At 40.0% G+C, this 20182-nt stretch overlaps 1 protein-coding gene across 2 annotated transcripts in view; it reads left to right on the forward strand.

Moving 5' to 3' along the window:
* dhx57 (DEAH (Asp-Glu-Ala-Asp/His) box polypeptide 57) overlaps positions 1-20182 on the forward strand; it is a 124702-nt gene that overhangs the window by 9450 nt on the left and 95070 nt on the right. For both annotated transcript variants that reach the window (XM_060831702.1, XM_060831701.1), the window contains exons 4-7: positions 5716-5916; positions 10987-11771; positions 13837-14021; positions 18558-18679. In XM_060831702.1, coding sequence (XP_060687685.1) covers positions 5716-5916; positions 10987-11771; positions 13837-14021; positions 18558-18679 — 1293 coding nt within the window. The remainder of the gene's footprint in view (positions 1-5715; positions 5917-10986; positions 11772-13836; positions 14022-18557; positions 18680-20182) is intronic.

Consider the following 20182-nt stretch of genomic DNA (forward strand, 5'->3'; position numbering starts at 1 on the left):
CATTTACAAGAATGAGAGATAATCTTATTAAAATACAAATGTTTGAGGGAACTAGTTTTAATAGATACGAGAAGGATTTGCATTTCTAACTTTGAATTCATGTAGTAGGGCATCCAGATCATTCTGTACCATAAATCACTGAAAACCCTGTCTATTTAAATAGTTTATGCTTCTCTATTCTGCCAGCTTCTATTGTGTGCCAAAATTTTGCCCAACCACTTAACCTATGTGTCTCCCCTTGCAAATTCTCTAATTCCTCTTTAAAACTTATTCTTCTGTGTACTTGGTGTGATCAGCAACGTAGCTACAATAGATTGAGTCCTTTCATGGAAGAAAATTTGGCACTGAGTTGAGATATTAAAACTTGTTGCGAGAAAGACGTTTTAAGGAACACTTAAATGTTGGAGAAGCTTACAGAGGGATTACCAGGTTTTACAGCTTGTGGACCTAAAAGTATAGCCATTAATGTTAGAATGAAGAACTTGAAAGCTGCACAGTTAGAGGAAAACAGCATTCCTGGAGAATTTTAGGTCTGGAAGAGACTATAAAGATAATGAGGACTGAGGTCGTGGGATTTGGTCAGAAGATGAGATTACTTATCTATTAAAGTAATTTGTTACCTTCGCTTTTACATTGGCACAAAATCAATTTTAAAAGAGTCTGAACAATTGTGTTCATGCTATGTATGATATTGTTTTCATTATGATTGAAGTGAATGAATTTTTCTTAATGGTCAATTTCTTTCCTTGTTTGGGCTATTGTTACAGTTTTTCCTGAAATTTACTTTTGCAGGTGCAAAAATATCTTTTCTTTTCCCATTTACCATTATGTCTCCAATATGATTTTGTTTTAGTGCACAATGTATCTTTTTTTAAAGTAACTTGCAAACCTGTTTCCCTTCAAATAAAGTGAAACTTTATTCTCAATTTCAGGAAATCTTGTGTTCCTGTCGTGATTAGAGATAAGATTCTGACCATTTAGACATTTTTGTAACAAAGGGAAAGAAATCCTGATATTCAGCATTGCACACAAGTTATTGGAAATCACTCCCTCCCCACACTTGTCTTAGCTTCCTACAGAAAGAATTCTCAGTGCAGATGGGAAATGTATAATTTTTGTGCACGTACACAGTCAGATGCATGCTCATTTGCCCTATCGTCCTTAATGTTTTCCATAAAATATAACAAATGCACTAAAGAATTGTGGTGTTCAAACTTTGAACAATAAAAAAATTCATATTCGTTGGAATGATTTGGAGCAACTTAAAAAAAAATAACATCACTGCTGCTTAAACTTGGACTGTGAGATGTGCGATTGAACTGTAATCTAACATCATTTAAAGACCATCTCCATCATTGATAATGGTCATTAAGTTGCAATTATATCATCACTGAAATAATGTTTGTTTTTCTAAGTAATTTATATTTTCAACTGACAAAATTTGTCATTACCAGTGCATTTGGAGTTCACAGAACTCATCAGTACTTAATGATTAACCTGTAAAAACATGATTTCAGTTTCTGCTGCTATTTGTCTACTAAAATGTTATTACATATCAGTCATGAAATCCCTACAGCCTCTCAGATTACATAAATTTGCAATTCGCACACACCAGCTTCTGCAAACAGTTAATCTATTAAAGTCTGTACAAGCTAGGTGACCCCTTTTGACACTCTTTGCAAGTGTGCGGTCAAGTCTAAATAGGCCCTGAACAAAGGAAATACATCCCCTTTTATACAGGTCAGTTGGTAATGCTCACAGGTACTCCGGCCACTCCCACAGTCACATGCCATACAAGACAACCCCCTAGCCACTCCCTCACAGTTACGTGTTAACTTGGGTACAATGGTAAGACGAGATCTTCTCGCAGATAATGTAAATGTTCTCATCCTGGGGAATTGCTATGCAGGTGATTTCCTGGCTCGGTGATTTCCCAAGACAATGTAAGTGTGATATGCCAAGCTTCAGGGGATGGCTATGAAAGCATTTCTGAATGGAAGAGATTGAATGACTGTCTGAATGGGGTGAGAGTCATCCGCATTCCTATGTGAATGTTGTCCCCACCCACTTCCGGAATGTTCACTCAGTGCAGTTTAACCTTTTTAATACTACGTTAATGTCCAGAGAGAGAATCCCATTGAATCTTTTAACATTACACCTTTCTCTAAATGTCCTTCAGACGGTGCTGGTGAACTGCTTTCTTGAATTGCTGTGGTTCATGTGGTGTAGGTACGCTCTCAGTACTGTGGGGAAGGGAGTTCCAGGATTTTGACTCTTATGATGTAGTTTCACGTCAGGGTGGTGTGTAGCATCAAGGGGAATGTGCAGATAATTAATAGTGTGCCCATGTATCTCCTGCCTTGTCCTTCTAGATGGTGGAAGTTGCAGGTTTGTCGAAGCATCTTTGGTGAATTTTTTAAGTGCATCTTATAGATAGTACACATCATTGGTATTGTGCATATGTAGTGGGTGGACAGAACATTGAAGATGTCAGCTGGGGTGTAAATAAAGCAGATTGCTTTATCCTGGATTTTATTGAGCCCGAGTGTCACTGAAGCTGTACTCATTTAGGCGCGTATTCCGTCCTGTTGAACCTACCTGGGAATAGGCTGTTTTGGATCAATTTAAAACTCAGTTTGAGGGAGAACAACTCAAGCCTCAAACCAGTATCCTTAGCTTAAATAAGTCGATTAGAGTAATGAAGAAAGGATTACCTAAAGTATATTGAAAAAATAGACTAAGGGAAAGTCAGTGAATGAGCAGTAGCAAACATTTAAACAGGCATTTCATAATGCTCAACAATAGTTCCTTCTGGTCAAAAAGAAGGACTTGATGAGAACAATGAACCACCCATGGTTAACAAAAGTAGTCAAGGAGATTATCCAATAAAAAAACTAAGGCTTACAAAGTAGCAACACTAGTGACAGGCCAGAGGATTAGGAATATTTTAGTAATCAGCAGAAGATAATTAAAGAGCTAAAAAAGATGCAGAAAATTGATTTTGAAAGTAAATTAACAAGAAATATATTTTTTAAAAAAGCAAGAGTTTTTGCAGGGATGTGAAAATAAATTTGGGAACCTTGGAGGATGCAAATGGGCAATTAATAATAGGGTACAGGGAAATGGCAGATAATTTAAACCATTATTTTGCACCAGTCTTCATGGTGGAGAGCACTACAAACATCCCAAAGATAGCAAGGGGCTAGTGAGAGGAATGACCTAGTAACAGTTTATATTAAAAGGGGCAAAATGTTTGACAAACTAATGGGACTAAAAGCAGACAAGTCACTAGGACCTGATGATCTGCATCCAAGTGTTTTAAAGAAAGTGACCACAGATATGGTGGAGGTATTGTTCAAAATATTCCAGGAGGATTTCAGTGCATTAGAAAACTATGAATGTAACTCCCCTGTTCAAGAATGGAGGGACGTAGAAAGTGAGAGAACATAGGCCAGTTAGCCTAACTACTGTCATTGGGAAAATGCTAGAGTCCATTAGGAAGGAAGAAAAAAAATAGTACATTTAGAAAGGTTTAAACAAAGTGGTTTTTTTGAAAGAAAATAGTGTTTGACAAATTTGCTAGAGTTATAGAGTCAGAGATGTACAGCATGGGAACAGACCCTTTGGTCCAACCCGTCCATGCTGACCAGATATCCCAACCCAATCTAGTCCCACCTGCCAGCACCCCCTGCGCATCTCCGTCCAAACCCTTCCTTTTCATACACCCATCCAAATGCCTCTTAAATGTTACACTAGCCTCCACCACTTCCACTGCAGCTCATTCCATACACATACCACTCTGTGGAAAAGGTTGCCCCGTAGGTCTCTCATATCTTTCCCCTCTCACCTTAAACCTATTCCCTCTAGTTCTGGACTCCCCGATCCCAGGGAAAAGACTTTGTATATTTACCCTACCCATGTCCATCATAATTATGTAAACCTCTATAAGGTCACCCCTCAGCCTCCGACGCTCCAGGGAAAGCAGCCCCAGCCTGTTCAGCCTCTCCCTATAGCTCAAATCCTCCAACCCTGACAACATCCTTGTAAACCTTTTCTGAACCCTTTCAAGTTTCACAACATCTTTCCGATAGGAAGGAGACTAGAATTGTACGCAATATTCCAACAGTGGCCTAACCAATGTCCTGTACAGCTGCAACATGACCTCCCAACTCCTGTACTCAATACTCTGACCAATAAAGGAAAGCATATCAAACGCCTTCTTCACTATCCTATCTACCTGCGACTCCACTTACAAGGAACTGTGAGCCTGCACACCCCAGATGATCATTGCCTGGCATTTATGTGGCATAAATCTTACTTGCCTCTTATCAGTCTAATCTCTTGGATATTGTCCAGATCTTACTGCATTTGGGCAGAAACTGCTTCAGTATCTGAGGAGTTGCAAATGGTGCTGAGCCGGTGAAGGGGCTTCTGCAGAGAGTTGAGATGATTGACAGGTGGCACAGTAACTCTGGGTTTGCACTGCTGCTTCACAGCGACAGGGACCCAGGTGACTAGATTGGGTTGGGCTATCTGGTCGGCATGGATGAGTTGGACCAAAGGGTCTGTTTTCATGCTGTATGTCTGCCTCTCTGACCCTCTCTGATCCTTGAACATTCTCCTCATGTTTGCATGGGTTTCCGCTGGGTGCTCCAGCTTCCTCCCACAGTGCAAAGGTGTGCAGGTTAGATGGATTAGCCGTACTAAATTGTCCTGTAATGTTCAGGGATATGCAGGCTAGGTGGAATAGCAATGGCAAATGCAGGGTTACAGGGATAAGGTGGGTTCTTGGCCTGGGTGTGATATATGGTGCACACTCAATAGTATGGTCTATTTCTGCATTGTAGGGATTCTGATTCTATGACCTCTAACAAACACAACCATCTTTCTAAGTGTCAGGTATAACTGCAACCAACATGATTCCAGTTCTGCACATGCTGCTTGATGCCTCGCTCAGTTAAATACAGCCTTGATATTAAGGACAATTGCCCTCACTTCCCCTCAAGATCTTTGTCTGTTGTCCATGTTTGGTCCAAGGCTATAATAGGTTAGGAGCTGAGTGACCCTGGTAGAACCCAAATTCAGTTTCAGTGAGTAGGTCATTGTTGAGCAAGTGCTTCTTAATAGCACTGTCAATGATATCACTTTGCTGATGATTTTGATTAGATTGAGTGAAAATTGGCTTTGTTGGATTTTCTGTGCTTTTTGTGGATGCTGCATACTTAGACAATTTTCCACATGCCAGGTGGATTCCTGTGGTGTTACTACTTGAACTGTTTGTTTAGGGATTGCAGCTAGTTATGGAGCACATCCCTTCAGAACTGTTGTTAGAATTTTGTCAGGGCTCATAGCCTGGTGTACATAGTAATCAACTGGAGGTTTCTTTGCCTGACCTGATGACTATGAGACTTAATGGGGTCTGGAGTACATGTGTGGGTTCCCAGAGCAACTTCATCTGCACTAAAAGGATGATAGATTTTCTTTCCATAAAGGGCATTAGTTAACCAGATGAGTTCTAATTGCTGCCTTCTTTTGTGCTAGGTACAATTCCAAACAGCAGGGAATTTGACCTCTGATTCCCATCATCTTGAGATTTGCAAGGACACCTTGATGTCACATACTGCTTAGTGTTTTGTGTTTGATTGTACTTAACTTTTTTTATGTTCTCTTCACACTTGTTTCCTGTTTTACTTTTTCTCCTTCTCTATTCTGTAGAAGTGACAATTCTGAAGAGGAATGTGAGGTGAAGGAAGAGTATGATGAACTGGATTACAGAGATGAGGATCAGTACTGGTCCACGAAGGAAGAGGGTTTGGCAGTTGCTGAAAATGTTCCCTTGGTGCATTATCCTGTTGAACAACAAACCAGTTTTGAGCAATCTGAGATCTCTCCTTTTGCTGTGCGGAAGCTGACTAGGTTTGTTGGTTTAGATTTTTGTTGAATCCATGTTTAAATGTATTAGTCAGTTGCGTTTTAAAGCTTCAGATCATTGATGTGAACAAGGAGCTCATTGCCAGTTAAAATTGTTGAACAAACACCGTCGATGTATTTTCGGGTTAACATCCGAGAAGTTTAAGTATACGATGGAGAAACAAATAGGAAATATTGATCAAGTAGAATGAAGTAATTAGTGAAAAGAGATGTATGTGGCACACACTAATTCCATGTCAGAGACTTGAATGCCTCAGTGCTTTTGCAGGTAGTTATACAGATAGCTAGAATACATTCAACACCTTTTGAGACATGTATTTGGAATGAAGTTATTTTGCTAATATTTTAATCCTTTTTGTAATCTTAATTAAGTATATCTTGCTTAGCAATTCTTCTGATTGAGAAGAATTAGTGGGAAAATGCAACACTAACAAGAAAAACATTAAAAATACAAAATATCTTCCCAAGTTCAATTGAGTCTTTGTGTTCAGCCTGTGAAACCTTACCAAAATGGTTTGGTGAACTTTAGCTGGACTGAGCCTGGAAGGTACACTTTACACCGATTTTAGTAGCTTCAGTACATTCAGCTTAATCATTACATTATAGAAAAATAGAACAAAGCAGCAGTAAAGGGGGCCATTTGGCTCACTGTGGTTTTTGTTGACTATTTGAAAGAGCTACCAGTTAGTTCCAATCTTTTGCCCAGTACATTCAAGCTGGGGTTAAACCAATGGTTTGAAATGGTTTTGAATAACCTCCTTCCTTTTGTGTTGTAGACCTCTGTTTATAAGGCTAAGAATCAGCATGTTTTTTTAATACAGATTTCTGTCCCTGAAATTTATTTCTAATGGTCTGCATTTATTTTGTCCTTGTTTGTTCAATCTCTTTCAATATGCATGTGGGCTCTTCTGCTACCTGCTGTCAGTTTAAGTCCATCCAGTTTTCTGACTACTTGCTTCTCTATCTTGATTCCCCACCAGAACTGCCTGTATGTTACTTCTTCGCCTTGAAAGAAGGCTCAAACAGTCTTACCTTTTTGATATGGGAAGCAGTATTGGTCCTAGCTATGCCTGCCTTTTAAGTGAAATGCTTTTTTGTCCCAGTCCTTAAGGGGCCGTGTCTCTCAATAGTATCTCTGGTGCATTGAATATTAAGTTTGGACAGCTTCCTGCTGTTACCCCAATAGGAAAGTTTCCTTAACTTTGCTTTTCTTTTCTCAACCTTCAGTACTGTTCCAATAAACCTCAATGCAAGCTTAAGAAACAGCACCTCTTCCTTTACTAGGGAATTTCACAGCTTTTTCACCTAAACATTGTTGCATTTAATTGAGTGAATTCAGTGCTCATCATAACTGGAACCCTCACTCAATACCCCTCCATTGGCTCCCTCCCTGTTCTCACAAATATCACTTTGCAACACATCTGATTTACAAAAGCCCACAAGCTTGTTGAAGTCATTTGTGCTATGCTTCATTTATTACTCCATTATGATATGTTCAGGCTCACCTTCCATCTCAGTGCCTGCATGGAAGAGTCTCTCTGAGAAAAAAATTACCAGCAGATATCTTTGAATCAAAGAATGGAAATGTGGAAAGTTGGTAGCCAATTTGTCGTGATAAACCCTGTGTTATCAGGTGACAGTCTTTGAATGACCATGACTCAAGTGGTCCTTGTTAAACAACTGCAGAACAAACCATAGCCCCTGTGCAAGCTATATCCACTGCTGGGACCCCAGCATAGCCATTTATGCACCTATTCAGAGACACTAACAGACTAGCAGTGGACTTATGACCCCAAATCAGATAACGCGGTAGCAATCATTTGGCTCGGGATTTGCATTTGCTGTATAAAATTAATTGAATCCAGCAACTTTAAATAATAACTTCTGCTCTCATTTATCAGATACTGGCTCCACGTAGTTGGTCTACAATTACCACTGTCACCTCTCCTAAGCTGATTTTTTTCTGTCTTTAATTTGGCCAAGTACCACCCACTTTCAAAACTTCATTTTCATTCCTTTTGTCATTTAATTCATCCTGCCCTCCATCCTGTAAAAAAAAAAATTTCCCCTTTTATTTGTTCTTAACGTCATCTACAACTTTTTAACCTGGCTCTGTTCTTGCTTATAAACTATTAATTCTCTAACTTTCTTGTGTTCTGATGAAAGGTTGTTGACCTGAAAGGTTAACTGTTTCCAGCCCTGTAGCTACTGTTTGACCTCCACAGTATTTACAGCATTTGATGTTTTGTTTCTGTTTTTCCAGAATCTGTGCTATTTTAGTTTCATATTCTTCTTGAAATTTATTACGATCCTCTTCAATATTTTACTAGATTGGAGTTTTATGTCATCTGCAAACCTGCCTTGCTATTAAATGCACAGTGAAAAGAGCAGCGGTCCTAATACCAGAAGATGGTATCATTTCAATCGGTCTGAAAAGGTCTATTCATCACCAGGATTGTAGAAGCTGCAATTAGTTCTGCTTTTACTCCAAATAAGCTAGGAAGTGCCATATATATTCAGCAAGTTATGCAGCATTTCTAGGAGAAAAAGTCCAAGTTCATGAGCCAGATTTCTTTTCTGGAGTTGGGATCCGAATGTCTGGAATACATCTGGGTTCCAAGCCCACACTATATCAAAAATAGACCTTGATGCAGTATTTTCTAATATATTCAAAAGTTTTATCTCGCACAACTGTGCAGCTTTTTCTCCACGACCAAATTACCTGTGGTACTTTTCGACTATTATCCACCACCAAATCACCAGTGTTTCTAATTAATCAGATCACATGCAATGACCAGCTAGGGTAGTGCATGTGATGCAAATTTTAAAGAAAAGACCAATTGATAGTCCAAAGATGTGCAGGTTAGGTGGATTGACCACACTGCAGTTGTCTGTAGTGACCAGGGATGTGCAGATTAGGTGGATTAACCATGGTTTGGATATGATGCTCTTCAGAGGGTAGATGCAAACTTGAAGGGCTGGACAACCTCCTTCCACACTGAATGGGTTCTCTGACTCTGATAGCTGGGGGTAAGTTGACAATCCAGTTAAGGATGATATGGGCACCTGATGCTGGAGAGTAGGGAAGGGAAAGAGACCATTGAAAATCGAGACACATTCTCAGCACTTATTAATATTTTAGAATTCAAGATATTCACAATTGGCAGACATTGTGGAAAAAGACTGCTGTTTCTCTCTTTAAGGAGATAATTGGAAAACTTTATATCATGCTTTTCAGGAACATTGGACAGATCATAGTACTTTATAGCCAAGAAAGTATTTTGGATGTATAATCACTGTTGTAAAAGGACTATAGAAAGATTACAGCATGCACAGAGCCATTCAGCCTATCATGTCTTTACCAGCTGAATAAACCAGCAGCCCATTCTAATCCTATTTTTCAACACTTTGTCCACAGCCTTGCAGGTTACATTATTTCAGATGCATATTCAAATTTCCTTTTAAATAGTTGATGATTTCTGCATCAACCATACAAACTGGGAAATGGATTCCAGACCCTCTGGGTGAAAAAGGTTTTGCTTGTGTTTTCTCTATTCCTTCCATCATTTACCTGAAATGTCTGCTTTCCGGGAATTGATATCTCCACTAAGGGAAACAGGTCATCTTTGTTTACTTTATCCAGGCCCCTCATTATTCTGTACACCTCCACTAACTCCCCTTTCTCTGCACTAATGAAAACAACCTTTAGCCCATCTAATCTTTCCTCATAGGTGTAAATGTCTGGCACTGGCAATATTCTTTTAAATGTACTTTCTCAAGCAATTATGGCCTTCCTGCAGTGTGTTTGTCAGACCTTAGAAGATAGACAGGCAGGAGGCTGGAAGAACGCAGCAAGCCAGGCATCATCAGGAGGTAGAGAAGTCGATGTTTCAGTTGTAATAATTCTTCAGGATTGGCTGTAAGGGGAGCTGCAGATAAAGGGGGTGGGGCAGGGTGGTGAGGTGGGGATAGGTGAAGATAGTCGGTCAAATGGGAGGAATGAATCAGATAGTTGGCTGGGAGGAGTGGAAGGGACGAGGGTGTGGCAGGAAAGGGAGTCAGGAGAAGGGAAGCGAGATTCTTTGAAAATTAAGAACTCAATATTGAGTTCTCCAGGCTGTAGGCTGCTCAGGTGGAAGATAAGGTATTGTTCCTCCAATTTGCAGTTTGATTCGTTGTGGCAGTGGAGGAGGCCAAGGATGGTCATGTCAGAAAGGGAGTGGGAAGGGGAATTAAATGGGCAGTGACTGGGAGGTCCAGTCGGCCCCTGCAGGCCCAGCTGTGATGCTCAGCGAACTGTTCCGTAAGTTTACATTTGGTCTCCCTGAACCCCCTGGATTCCAGCATCTGCAGTTTTTATTTGTCGCTAACCAAGAACTTAGAAGGTAGACAATGTGATGGCCAATTGCACTCAACAACCTCCCATAAAGAGCAATGTGATAATGAGCACATCATCTACTGTGATTTTGTGATGGATTACATAGTGAACAGGCCTCCTAAGAGAACTGTTTTTTTCCTCCCCCTCCAATATCTTGATTGAAGATAGACTGTGGAGATCGTTTGAACCTGGTCAAGTAGGCAGATGAGGCCTTTGTTTAATGTCTCATCTGAAAGAAGGAACCTCCAACAGTGCAATGTTCCCTCAGCAATAGACTGGATCATCAGCCTAATATTTGTACACTAGTGTGCATTTGAACCCCAGAGTCTTGTGACTTGGAGATGAGAGCACTATCAGTTGAGCCATAGCAAACATGCTGCCTGACCTGCAGAGTATTTCCTGTTTTATTTCCGACTTCCAGCATCTGCAGTTTTTTTTTGTGTAGTTTTTATATTTGGATTATTTAGTAACAAAGTTTAATAGCTATTTAAATAACTAGTTTTAGCTCAAATGCATCAGGTGTTAACTTTGACAATGTAACTTGTACTGTTCTTCTAATTGCACTGAAAAATTATGACTATTGCAAGAGTTTTGGATAATATTTTGTGTTAGAGAGACATTTTATGTTGCATATACTCGATAAACTGAACAAATAATGTGCTTATTTTTACTTTTAGGTTTGGTTTTCATGCAGAACATTGCAAAGCAGCTCTCAAGATGTTTGATGGAGATGTAGGAACATCTTTGGAACAACTGTTGCAACTGTGCTTTAGGGAAAAGTTCAAAGATAGAATCAAGGCCCCTCCCAGATCTGGTAGTATTAGCTTAGAGGATTGTGTGGAGCGGAGACAAGAAGAAGCACTGGTTCTTAGCTCCATATATGAGAACAAATTCTCTGAACGTATTCAAAACCGGATCTGGACTATTGAATTGGCACTTGCATTCTTGACACAGAGACTTAATAAATCTGCAAGATGTGAGACTGCAGACGTGGCTGTGAAAGACGTTTGTCAGTATTATCTCAAAGGCGGTTGCCGTTTTGGGTCAAGATGTAAGTTCAGACATGAGCTCCCTTCAAAGAGAGAAAGGAAAGAGGATAGCCATTTGCGTTGTGACAGCAATGCACTCCTGTATATGCTTGAGATCCGATTTCCGCCTGATAATAGATATCCGTATGAGGCCCCACTTTTAGCCTTCTCTTCGACTAATGACTGCCTGCCTCAAGCTTGCCGTTTGCACATAACTGAACATCTCTATGGAGAGGCCTTGCTAGCTGCAAAAACTCAAGAACCAGTGGTTCACACTTTGATCATGTGTTTGGAAAATGAAGTGAAAATGAATGAACTGCTTCTTGAAACTGCCCATAAATACAGTGTGCCTCCTGTTCCACACACGCTCTTGCCTGAACAAACTAATGGTGAACAAACACCGCGTAAATATCCTCTTGATCAGCAACTGGCAGGTATTATTGTGACCTACGATCCTTGAGATATTTTGTGGTATCTATTTCCACTCTGAAAAGTTTAATTGCAAACTAAGGAAAGTATACGTTATGACTTGTTGGTTTAGGAGTAACTTCTTCAGTATTGAACAAGTTAATCTATTGAATAGCATGATACTTCTTGCAGTGCAAGTTGGAACCTGAATTTTGCCTCGTTTAAAATACAGGCTGCTGAGGGAGCAGTACAGCATGCAAATCCTGCATTGAATTCATTGTTAGAGGTTGGGAAGATGCTGAGTGGATTGTTTATATTTTGTTTTAGATAACAAAAAATAACAGTAACAATTTGAACACAATTTACTTTTCATTTGTGCTTCTTCAAGATGTTTCTTGTGGATGATTTTTTTTTACTTTATCATTCTCACTAAATTATTTTGGTGATGCAGTTACATAGTTATAATATTTTCTGCATTTGTGTTGACAGCAGGTGTATTTGGAATTGTACAGAAGCAGAGTTCATCAATGTCTTCATAAATTTATTGGCAAGTCAATACTTAAAAGTCACAATACACAATAAAGCATTAATTTCGTAGATTGCATTATTTAATTTGACTCGAGGCCGCAGGCATAAGTTAGCAAGAACAGAGTTTTCACAATAACTAATGCACACTTCTAAACTCAAAGCCCTAAACACACATTCCATAGATTGGTGACATTGTAGCTAGTCACTTCTGTCACAAGTGCACAAAGCCAGAATATTTTAACCAGGCAGTTACTATTCATTTTATTTCTCAATCTCAAATTTAAATTTACAATTGATATAATGTTCGCTATAATAATATCCTTTCTTGAGGCAATTAAGGATGGACAATAAATGCTAGCATAAGTATCCTATGAATAAATTTTAAGCAAAACTCCACTGTACTTTTTCCTCATACCAAAGTCCTATCTGGCTACAAGGCTGCCGCTCTCACTAGAGAGAGAGATACAACTGATGGTGGTTTAACCAGAGTGTCACCAAGCCTTAGTCAAGGGGATAAGTTGTGAAGTAGAGTTCTTCATAGTAACCTCACATGGTCAAGCAATTGAACACATTACTGCATCACTCTGCATCGCAAACTGGCTATCTTGCCAACTCAGTTAAATGACCCCCTTTTCCCCTCCATATAGTTGCTAGTGAGGAAAAGCAGCCTTAAACTAGAAATTCCTTGCTTGTTTTAAAGTGTTTCATTACCTCAGGGAGTTGAAGTTTTCCTGGATCCTAGTTAGTGCTATACTTCCTTTCCCTCCCACCTCCCAGCCACAACCACCCAACACTTGCATCCAGATGACTAGTTTGCTCACTTATTTTGCTACTCACTCAGTTGATTGTTCACTGCAACTCCAATCATGGTTTCTCTCCTGCGTTTTGCTGCTAATAGGTTCAGCATATGAGAAAATCTGTGATTCGCAGATCAACTCCTCAATTCTGTCCGTCCTACTGATGGATGACTCTCCTCTCCTCTCCTCAGTTGAACTCCTGATTGAATTTTCCCTAGTGATGTCGGGGGGTGACTTTGCACACTGACCCATTTAGTTTGGTATTGATGCCATTCATCACCTTGGCATGTCCCAAAATACATCATAACGAATTAAGCATTTTTGAAGTATTGTTCCTATGAGCAATGTGCAAAACATAGCAGCTAATCTGCAAACGTCAAGCTTCCAGAAATACTGATTAAATTATTGACTAAAAAAATTACTCTTGTGATGGTGGTTGAGGACTAAGTATTGGTGATGACACCTGCAAGAAACATATTTGACTGACTTTGAAAAGGTAGTGGATTCTTTCACATCCACAAGTAAAGTGACAAGAGCAGTTTATTGTCTCATCTGAAAGACAGCACCTCCAACAGTGCAGCACTCCATTATTGCTGAAATGGGAGTATCAGCTCAAGTTTCTGATCTAAACCTTGAATCCAAAGCCATTTGACTTGGAGCCAGGAGTGCTATCTCTGAACTAGAGGTAGTGCTTGGCTTTGGTATGGTTTTCATAGTTCAGGTTTTGCTTTTTATAACTGACATAGTTGATGTTTTGTAATTGCAGTTAAACCTGATACTGGAGCAGAATTGGATGATGATGACTTACAGGAAGAAGAGCCTGAGGCTGTGATTATGGAAACGGAGAGTTATGTGTATCTTAAGAAGAAACAGTTGAAGAAGTATAACTGGAAACTAGAGAATGTATATAAGGAAAACCAAAAACTCTGTAAACAATTTCAAGTGAAACAGGTAACTTCATCCATGTTCCAGTTTGATTTGAGAGAGACAGCATGTAATGTTATGTCATAGTTAATAGTGGTGTATTTTAATCTTTTTCTCATAAGTATTAGGCGCGAAATATTGTGAATTTTAATTCGCAAAAGGAACTGCTTCTTTAATAAAAGCACGGACAACCAGTAAAATGGAATTTCCTCTTGCGTGACCTTTTAAAATATTTAATAGCAATGACTGCTTCTACAATTCAAAGTTAGCATCTCCTATCATGGTATGAGAAAATACAGCTGAAGACACAAAGAAATTGGTTCATGTTATATTCAAGCACCAATTTGTATTTATATAACTCCTTTCACATAAAATATTCTCACATCCCAGGACAATTTTGATTCCAAATTTGGCCCTGACACCATTTGAATAAGTGATCAAACACTTGGTCAAAGAGTTTTAAGTAGCATTTTAAAGTTGGGAACATAGGCAGAGCACATTGGGGTGATATGTCTGGCAGCTGTTGACTGAACGAACAATGCAAATTGTGGGTGAAAGAGGATTTTATAGAACATTATGTAAATAGTCCAACTTGGGAAGGGGCCATACTGGACCTGGGGTTGGGGAATGAGCCCGGCCAGGTGGTTGATGTTTCAGTAGGGGATTATTTTGGGAATACTGATCACCACAATTCTGAGATTTTTAGAATACTCATGGGCAAAGATGAGAGTGGTCTGAAAGGAAGAGTGCTAAATTGGGGGAAGGCTAACTATACCAAAATTCGGCAGGAGCTGGTGAATGTAGATTGGGAGGAGCTGTTTGAAGGTAAATCCACATTTGATATGTGAGAGACTTTTAAAGTGAGGTTGATCGGAGTTCAGGAGAATTATATTCCTGTGAAAATGAGGGATAGAAATGGCAATATTAGAGAACCATGGATGAAAGATGAAATTGTGAGACTAGCTAAGAGGAAAAAGGATGCATATGTAACGTCTAGGTGACTGAAGACAGACGAAGCTTTGGAAGAGTATCAAGAATGTTGGGCCAATCTGAAATGAGGGCTAAATGGGGTCATGAAATATCTATAGCAAACAGTGTTAAGGAAAATCCCAAAGCCTTTTATTCATATATAAGGAGCAAGAGAGTAACTAGAGAAAGGGTTGGCCCACTCAAGGACAAAGAAGGAAAGTTATGCGTGGAGTCAGAGAAAATGAGTGAGATTCTTAATGAGTACTTTGGATCGGTATTCACCGAGGAGAGGGGCATGACGGATGTTGAGGTGAGGGATAGATGCTTGATTACTCTAGATCAAGTCAGCATAAGGAGGGAGGAAATGTTGGGTATTCTAAAAAGCATTAAGGTGGACAAGTCCCTAGGTCCGGATGGGATCTATCCCAGGTTAATGAGGGAAGTGAGAGTGATTTAAAATGTATCCAGGCAGATACATGAATGGGCAGGGAGGAAAGGGATACAGATCTTTAGAAAATAGCTGACAGATTTACATTGAGGATCTGGATTAGCGCAGGCTTGGAGGGCCGAAAGGCCTGTTCCTGTGCTGTAATTTTCTTTGCTCTTTATAATTAAGAAAATGTATGTGATTCTTGGCTGTGTAAGTAGTGCATTGAGTATCTTGGATGGAGTTTATAGAATAAGTATGCAAATAAGGTAGCCATACTAATTATTTACAAGCTTCTTAGTTAGGCCCCACCTGGAACCTTGTGTATAATTCTGGACACCGTCATGACGAAGGTTGGCCAAGGCCCTAGAACGAGTACAGAGGATGTTTATCAGTATGTTACCAAGGTTAGGGATTTCATTTATGTAGAGAGCTAGCGGAAACTGGAATTGGTCTCCTTTTAGATTAAATCATGTTATTGGATGTCTAATAGAAGCTTTCAGAAATGAGGAATTTTGATAGAGCTTGTGTTAAGGAAGTATTTCCTCATAAGTGTGCCATAACCAGACATCCTAGGTTCAAAATAATTGCCTAAAGATTTACTGGGGGATATAGTAGAATTTTATTTTTACACAAAAGGTTAAGATCCTGAATGTGTTCCCCTGAAAGGATTGTGGAATCAGATTTTCTAGGAATCATTTAAGAGGCAATTGGATATGAAGAAAACTAGTTTGCAGCAGGATAGGGAAAAATGCTGCACAAGGGATTAGACTAGATGGCTTTATTCTAAGACCCCACAGATGCGATTATCTGGATGATCTCCTGATGTTCTGTAAGATTCCATGATCTATTGTTGTATAAGCTGAGCTGCAGTGTTAATGGGCAATGTTACAAATGTGAAAAAAGCAATTGTATGGGATTTGGAAGCTCAACTCAAGATCATATAGGGCACCAGCCTTGCTAAAGTTCAACCAAGGATAGTAGCTAGGGAGAGGGGTGTGCTCATTTGTTAGTGAATCTGCAGACCTGATGGGCTGGAGGGTGAGGAAGCGAGTTGGGAGAGACCAGGAGGCCACAGGATGTTGTAGAAACAGGGAAGTTGCAAGGGAGCTGTGGAGAGACGAGGAGGCTGCACTGTGGAGAAGAAGTGGGTGACTGCCAAGGGTGTCAATGGGCAGGTCGGGGCAAATGGAGTTGCTGCAAGGTGATGACGAGAAACTGATGGGGAAGTTGAGGAGTTGGCAGAGAGGGAGGCTGCAATGGGAGTGGGAGAAGAGGGAGGCTGCGAAGAAGAGAGAACAGTCGACATCCAAGGAACATTGTGCTGACTAGGACTGGGAAAACTTGAAATCACCAGAGCTAATTAATTACTTGCAAATGAATGTGGTGAGTCATCTGAGAATCATAAATCCCTACAGTGTGGAAACAGACCCTTTGGCCCAACAAGTCCACACACACTCTCCAAAAGAGTAACCCACCCAAACCCATTCCCCTACCCTATTACTCTACATTTACCCCTGACCAATGCACCTAACCTACACATCCCTGAACACTATGCGCAATTTTAATATGGCCAATCCACCTAACCTGCATATCTTTGGATTGTGGGAGGAAACCAGCGCACCCAGAGGAAACCCTCGCAGACACAGAGAGAATGTGCAAACTCCATATGGACAGTCACCCGAGGCTGGAATCAAACGGGCGTCCCTGGTACTGTGAGGCAGCAGTGCTAACCACTGAGCCACTGTGCTGCCCTGCTGTGTTGAGCTTAAGACTGTATGTGTCCAGGTGCTACATGGAGAGAAATGTAGTGGATGCTATTGTAATATACACTGTCAATTGTTAAATTTGAATCTGAGTTTGAGAGATTTTTTAAGGTGCTGTAAAAGAGTAGAAAATGCCCAGTTGAACAATTTACTATGAAATGCTTTAGCTGTGACCTCACCAATCTGGAAGGTGTGTTTAGAGTGCTTTTTTACCCACTCCTGCATTATAAAACACTGGGTGTCACACACAGCCCAATTTTAGAGTGGTGGTTTTGTGTTTTTGCCAGTTACTGTCGTTTGGCAATTTAAATACTGTGGTGGACAAGAAATTAATGTCGTCTTTGTGTGTTGTGGCTTTAAATTTAGTGGATTGTTGATAATTAATTAGGATATGAATGAATCCTTCCAATTCTACTTCAGTGAACATCCAAACAGCCTATGCATCAATAAAAAATACAAAAGGTATTGTTCATAGAATCCCTACAGTTTGGAAACAGGCCATTTGACCCAAAAAGTTCACACCAACCCTCTGAAGAGCATCCCATCCAGACCCATCCCCTTGCCCTATCTCTCTAATCCTGCATTTCCCATGGCTAATCCACCTAGCCAGCACATGTTTGGACATCTTTGTGGAAGGCAATTGGAGCACCTGGAGGAAACTCTCAGACATGGGGAGAATGTGCAAACTCCACATAGAAATTTGTCTGAGGGTGGAATCAAGCCTGGGTCCCTGGTGCTGTGAAGCAGTCATGCTATCCACTGAGCCACAGGTGCGACTTTATCACCTAATAAAAAATGAGTTAGTGAGATTGGAAAAAGTAGCCCCTGAAAAGCAAAAGGTAATGCTTGATAAAATCTTAGGAGCATTGGGACAAAGAAAATTATTTAAGTTGGGCTTTGTGTGACACCGAGTGTTTTATGATGCAGGAATGGAAAAAAGCCATTGCAGAGATTCTCTAGGTATGATTGGATATGTTAGATTAAATATCAGTGCATGTTTTAGAGCAATAGGACCATATTTAAAATTATGCAGAGTAGTACAGAATAGACAGATATTTTCAAGTAGTTTAGGGGTCAAGAAAAAGGCAACATCATTGTAAGTAGATGTAAATAGAAAATAGAGCTGGAGAATCATCTTGGGGAAATTGTTAGGCTATGGGATTCACTTTGAGTTAATGATTGAAGCAGAAGCAATTTCAGTGTTCAAGATTCAGTTGGACAGTTGGCTAAGGAAAAATTATTGAATATATATAAGAATAAGGATGATAAGTGTGATCAGAGTTATTTGCTCAATTGGAGAGTAAGTACTGATATAAACCAGTTCAGCGAAATGGCTTGTTTCCTGTTGTGAGTTCTGTGTCATCTATAAGATATATTCTCTGAAATGTATTACTCTTTCAGTCTTCCAGACAATATCAGGCAATGTTCCAGGAAAGGAAGAAACTTCCAGCGTTTCGTGAGAGAGACACAATCTTGAATTTACTGAACAAGGCCCAAGTCCTGGTAGTGAGTGGTATGACAGGGTAAGTTTAAGGGAAGGGCATATTGGCATGTTTGATTACTTTTATGTTTGCATAAATTTAATGGTTCAAGTATGGACATCATAGGAATATAATATTTGGTCATTAGCTATAGCAGATTACAACATGGTAGTAATTTGACCACACAAAATGCATGTGAAATAAATTGAGCATTTGTTGCCCATTCCATATTGCCCTTGAGAAGATGATGGAACAACTTGAATACACTTTGAATATGATGGAATATATTCAACTTGTGTAAGTGGATATGTTTTCAGCAACTCTCAAAAAGCTCTATCCCATTTAGGACAAAGCAGACTGATTGATTGTTTGGCTTTTACTACCTTGAATATCCACTCCATCCACCACCTGTGTACTTTGGCCACAGAGTGCATAATCTTCAGATTGCACTATAGCAATTTGCCAAGACCTCATAAATAAATAACCTGTCCAAAACTCTTGACCAAAGTTGACAAGAGCAACAGATGCATTGGAACACCATTATCTCCAAGATCCACACAAATCACATATCATCTTGACTTGGATCTAGAAAGCTGTTCCCTGAGTCAAAATGCTGAATCCCTTGCCTAACAGCACTGTTGAAGAACCTTTTATTAGACATTCTAAAGCAGTTCAACAAGACTGCTCACTACCAACTTCTCTGGGACCAAGAGAAAATACTGCATTTGCTGGTGACGTCCCTGAACAAATTAATTTTTAGAAGTCCTTAACAGTTAGTGGTCACTATCATCCTCAACTTACTTTGTTTCAAGTTTCAGACTCTGCCTCTGATTGTTTGTCGGTACTCACCGTATTTTGTTAAAGCAATGGAAGTATTTGAACCTAAGGCTGTGTTTTTTTCATATTCATTCGTAGAATTTGGGTGTCACTGGTTGGGCCAGCTTTTGTTGTCAGTCCCTAGTTGCCTTTGAGAATGTAATAGTGAGCTGTCTCGCCTGAAGACCCAATATCCTGGAATATTGAGCTGGCAATCCTTCCCCCTCTCTCAACCATGTTTCAGCAATAGCAATAACATCATAGCCCAATTAGTGCTCTCAACCCTCTGCCTTGTTTATTAGATTCCTTGCCATTAAATAAATGCCATTTAACTTTGTCAAACCCCATTGTGCTTGAACAGGCCTGTAATTTCTCTGCCTTCCTTACTCATTTGCTATCTCTTCTCATTTTGGCTGTGCTGCTCCTCTTGCTGGACATTCAGGATCCCATCCCACCCCATCCCACAGATTAGTTTAAACTCACCCCACAGCATCAGCAAACCTCCCCGTAAGAATCCAGGTCCCAGTCCGCTTCAGGTGCAATCCATCCACCTTGGTCCCACTGCCCCAAAAAACAGTCCCAACGTCCCAGAAATCTAAAACCCTCCCTTTTACACCATCTCTGCAGCCACGCATTCATCAGGATCACCTCCTATTTCCGTATTCACAAGCACATGGCACCAGAGAGTGCTGCCTTTTGGGTCCTGAGTTTTAATCTACTTCCTAACTC

The sequence above is a fragment of the Hemiscyllium ocellatum genome, chromosome 10, assembly GCF_020745735.1.
Source record: "Hemiscyllium ocellatum isolate sHemOce1 chromosome 10, sHemOce1.pat.X.cur, whole genome shotgun sequence".
Taxonomy (NCBI): domain Eukaryota; kingdom Metazoa; phylum Chordata; class Chondrichthyes; order Orectolobiformes; family Hemiscylliidae; genus Hemiscyllium; species Hemiscyllium ocellatum.